This window comes from Lactuca sativa, chromosome 5, assembly GCF_002870075.4.
Source record: "Lactuca sativa cultivar Salinas chromosome 5, Lsat_Salinas_v11, whole genome shotgun sequence".
NCBI lineage: Eukaryota > Viridiplantae > Streptophyta > Magnoliopsida > Asterales > Asteraceae > Lactuca > Lactuca sativa.
In genome coordinates, this window is record NC_056627.2 from 82,208,037 (window position 1) to 82,213,036 (window position 5,000).

Below are 5,000 nucleotides of genomic sequence, written 5' to 3' on the forward strand. Positions count from 1 at the left end.
AAGAAGTGAATGTCTTTCTTAGTAGCGGGGTCCGGGGAAAGAATAGGAAACGTGATTTCACTATATTTCTGACCAGGAACAGGGCCTATGACAAGAATATTTTTTTGATTTGGCCGATAGCTCTGAAAAGACAGATTGCCCATCTTTTCTTTTATCTCGGGGGAAATACGATCGGGAGGGGCTAATTCAAAACCCTCTGGTAAAATAAGAACAGCCCCCACATTTAAAGCCCCTTTTTTTACCATTAGCAAGAACTTGTTTCAGTTGCATATCATAAGGAATTCGAACAACTGCTTCAAATACAGTATCGGGAAGTACCGTTTGCGGAACCTCAATATCCACTGGTTTATTAGCTAAATGGCAATTGGCGCATACAATACGTCCAGTCGCTTCTCGTGGATTTTCATAGCCCTTCTGCGCAAAAATGGGATATGCATTTGAAATGGATGCACGAGTTATGATATATATCATGAGCGATACGGAAATAGATCGAGTAATCTGTTCCTTTATCCAAGAAAAATTATTTCTAGTTTGCATGGTCCAACCATTGATCCCGAAAATTTATACAATAAATTGGGGTAGGTCACTAATGGAGTTTCCTATCCACGATTCTGTTATTTACTGGAATAATTTGACTGGATTAATATATAGGATGAATCTTCGGGATGGGTAGAAAGATAAAGAGTGAGTACGATTTTCAATGCTTTGCTTATGTACAACTGCAAAGTAAGAAACATTCTAATTGGATTAGGTAGATAATTTTTCAGTCATTCATTGAATGATAAATCACTACAAGTGACGGAGATACGCGATTTAAATAACGGAAAATCCAATATTTGAAAATTGTATCTAGAATGACTGGAAAAGTGGAAACAAGGCCAGATATAATTTGCTCATTATGAACAAATCCAAAATCCTTGTAGACAAAGCCAATCATCAGTTCCCAACCATGGGGCGAATGAAATCCGATACATAAATCAGTTAATAAAAGAAGAGAAAAAGCTTTTATTGTGTCACTTAAGTTATATAGGAATTCCTGAACCCAAGAGTTAAGAATAACAAGTTCTTTATTACCCAAAAGAGAATAACCACTTAGAATAATGAAACAGATTATATTTGTCGAGAAGTGCAAAATCGTATGAATACGACCCTCGTTGTGTATCTTGATTAATTGGATTGTTTCTTTGTGAATTCCTATACGAAGGTTTTGTAGATGTGTCTCCGAGTATTCCTTAATCATTTCCTCTAAGAAGAGGAGTTCCTCTAATTCTATGAATTTTTCTAGAATACTCTTTTCTTCAATATCATTCAAAAAAGGTTCGGATTGCCTAGTATTCCACCAATTAGTAACCCAGGATTCCATACTTTTTTGAAATGAGAGAGAAATCCACCAGGGCAAAAATATTATAGATGCAAGATATAAAAGAGGAGTGAATGCTTTCTTTTTTTCCATTTTTTCATCTCTGAATTGTTAATGAACCTATCTCATTCGTCGACTCTATGTAATCTAATATTTCTCTCCCGCATCAGTTCTATTACAAGTTATCGAACCTATGAATTTAGAAAAAAATACAGAAATAGACGAAAAATTGGAATGGATAAATAATCAAAAAATACTGTTTACCTATATCTCAATTGGTCAAATTCGAAGCACATATCTCCTTTCGATGAATGCCCAGAAAAATTGAAATAATGAATAATATTATTCAGATTTTGAGACGAAAGAACTCCTTTTCTATCATTATATAAAAATCTCTAATATTTCGAAAAAATTGAACTTACTATGAGTAGTCAGGGATAGAATAATTGAGGGAAATTTCTGAAGAATATTGTGAAAAATGAGTGGCAAAAAACGACATAAATTTGCTAATTATCATTATAAGAGATTCAATTTTTTGGTCATTAAGGAGCACAAAAAGTATAAAAATAAGCTTCGAAAAAATTACAAGATATGATCTCTAAAGTCTCAATTCCAACAAGTTAAAAAGGGTGGAATTTCCTTATTTCTAAATGGTTGATTATGAGATATTTCGATTTGTTTCTTATTTTTTTATTGAATTGAGTTATGTATATTTCGATACATCTAAATCGATACATCTAAAAGATCCCCAAAATAGTTTTTTTTATACTTGTTCCATATATGTTTGCTTTGACTCGAATGAATGTTCTGAAGAAACCTCAATTAAGTTATGTTATGGAAAAAGAGCATTCTTGCGTTTTTGCCCTCCTGCTGAGAAAGCATTCCGGCTCATTTCTTAAAATACTTCAATTGGTACACGCAAGAAATAGGCCAATTCAGCAGCTTTTTGTTCCATTTCCCGTGGAGTAAAATTCTCATCAGTACGAGTCAATGGAATGGCTCCCTGGCCTCTGATATCCATATAAAGGACACGACGAGCATAAATACCTTCTTTCACTTCTATTCTGACAGACTGAATATCTTTTATAAGAAATTGGAGGAAGACCCGACGATTTTTTCCAGGAAATCCCCAACGAAAGATACACACTATTCCGTCTTTTCTATCAAATCGATCATAACCACTACCTACATTCCACGAAATTGTGCACCATAAATAGGAGCTAATAAAAAGACCCGCGATTCCGTAGAAAGACATCACAATTCCTTGTGGAAAAAAAACTATTTCCTGAGACGGAAATAAAGATATCAAATTTCTACCAAGATAACTCGAGGTTCCAACCAACAAGAATCCTAATGAACCTAAAAAAAGGATAACAGCCCAGCAGAAATTACTTGTTTTTCGAGCCCCCGTTATAGGTTCTATCCATATATGTTCTGATCGACAACTCATACTTGATCCAGTTGATTTTTTTGGAATTGAGAGAATACCCCAAATGAATTTGACTTTAGTCCTTTTTTTTCCGAAGTAACTCGCATCAACTAGCACTAGTTTGATGTGATCCTTTAGGAGTAATTCATTAAATTCGTTAGATCTAAACTAATAACATACCCTTCGTACGATCTCACTAAAGATAGCCAAATAGATAGACCAACTTTACAGTTCAGCTATCCGTCAATTCGGGTCTATTTGAAAATAGCTAGAATCCATTGATCCCTATAGCATTTTCTGGAGACATAAGAGTTTTTCGGCGGAAGCCGCTTATACCATATTTTGCTAAATAGATATCTGTGTTATGATACAAGCGTCAGTTTTGAAAAAAAAAATAGATGTGATTTTGTGCCATCGGCTCTAAACAATCTTGTTTTTTTGAACATGAAGAAATAAAGAAGCCATTGCGATTGCCGGAAATACTAGGCCTACTAAAGGCACCAAAACAGAGGGAAAGTTAAGAGTTGTCATAGAATGGCTACCTCGATTTACTATTTGTACCTGTTATTATTATTTATATTTTATATTTATAATATAAAGATATCTTATTATATATAAAGATATCTTATTATAATTTGATAATTCTAAATTGGAATTATTATTATTACTTAATAGCTATTAAGTATAAATATAAGTATCTATCTAAGTGAGTATATAATGTAGTTTTTGATCTTTCTACATGAAAGATTTGAAAGGATATGGATGAGATATTATTTTCTTCATTTTTTGCTCTTGTCTTCGAATTTCATTTACTAAGCAAAAAGTTTCTTAAAAATTAATTAGATTCTATTTATATTGAATATATTGAAGGGTTTGTTAGAATCCCATCCATCAGGGATTCTTAGTCAAAATAGGATTATCGTAAGATATAAAAAAAAGAAAAAATTCTATATTTTATAGATTTTCATTATATATGACGAGAAGAGTATATTTTTTTGGTTTGCCTAATTTCACGAAAATAAGAATTTCATCTTTTATCTTGTTAATAGAGGCTTCTTGATCAATAATCAGGAATATAGAAAAAGGGGCGGATTTTCTGTGACTTTTTATTCTTTATATAATTAGATCTTATGCCAACAAAGAAAACCCCATTCGTCTAATTTTAACTTGGATTCCGATAAACTAATTACTTGTTTGCTCAAAATAATTGAACTTAATGTTCTAATTTTGATTCAAAGGAAAGAAAGTGTGTAGTTGAAATAACTCACTCAGAACGCTTTTTAAAGGATTACGTGGTACGATTAGATCGAATAAGCCTTTCTGGAATAAATACTCGGCCGCTTGTGAACCCTCGGGTACTGTTTTATTCAATGTTTGTTCAATTACTCTTTTACCCGCAAAGGCAATGTAGGCATTGGGTTCGGCAATAATGATATCCCCCAACATACCAAAACTAGCTGTCACCCCACCGGTAGTAGGAGATGTAAGAATTGGTACATAGAATAACTTTTTATTTGATTGATAATCATATAAAGCAGAAGATATTTTAGCCATTTGCATCAAGCTCACACTTCCTTCTTGCATGCGTGCCCCTCCGGAAGCACACACTATAATAAGAGGTAGAAATTCTTTAGTAGCGTATTCAATCAAACGGGTAATTTTCTCCCCGACTACGGATCCCATACTACCTCCCATAAACTGAAAATCCATAACCCCAATTGCTACGGTAATACCGTTTAGTTGCCCTCTGCCTGTTTGAACAGCCTCGGTTAATCCTGTATTTCTTTGATAAGAATCGATACGATTTTTATAAGGCTCCTCCTCCGAATGAAATTCAATGGGATCCAGAGAGACCATGTCTTCATCCATAGGCTCCCAAGTGCCCGGATCGATCAAAAGTTCGATTCTATCTGAACTACTCATTTTCAAATGATATCCACATTGTTCACAAAGATGCATCTTTGATTTAAAAAATTTCTTATAATTTAATCCATAACAATTTTCGCATTGAACCCACAAATGCCGGTATTGTTGAGTTACACCCATATGAGTAGAACTTTCTGGTATAGTTTGATCACTCGTTGTGATATCCTCGTTTTGACTACTATTTTCACTTTGACTAGAAATGGAACTAGAAATGTAATCGTTACTGGAATTCTCGTTACTGGAATTCTCGTTACTGGAATTTTCGTTACTGGAATTCTCGTTACT

The 5,000-nt window shown here is 33.7% G+C and overlaps 2 protein-coding genes and 1 pseudogene across 2 annotated transcripts in view; all 3 read right to left on the bottom strand.

Moving 5' to 3' along the window:
• The window catches only part of LOC128126412 (cytochrome f-like), a 2,448-nt pseudogene extending 840 nt beyond the window's left edge, over positions 1-1,608 (bottom strand).
• A 193-nt stretch (positions 1,609-1,801) lies between these two features.
• Positions 1,802-3,175, bottom strand: LOC128126408 (photosystem I assembly protein Ycf4). The gene has a single exon (XM_052764228.1). The coding sequence runs from the start codon at positions 2,808-2,810 to the stop codon at positions 2,256-2,258; it is 555 nt and encodes a 184-aa protein (XP_052620188.1). The 5' UTR covers positions 2,811-3,175; the 3' UTR covers positions 1,802-2,255.
• A 615-nt stretch (positions 3,176-3,790) lies between these two features.
• The window catches only part of LOC128126401 (acetyl-coenzyme A carboxylase carboxyl transferase subunit beta, chloroplastic-like), a 1,943-nt gene continuing 733 nt past the window's right edge, over positions 3,791-5,000 (bottom strand). The window contains exon 1 of the mRNA XM_052764221.1: positions 3,791-5,000. This exon is cut by the window's right edge and continues 733 nt beyond it. Coding sequence (XP_052620181.1) covers positions 4,011-5,000 — 990 coding nt within the window. The 3' untranslated portion in view covers positions 3,791-4,010.

What these genes read in the sequence shown, in the direction of transcription:
- LOC128126408 (XM_052764228.1), bottom strand. Translation starts at nt 2,810, where the DNA reads ATGAGTTGTCGATCAGAACATATATGGATAGAACCTATAACGGGGGCT.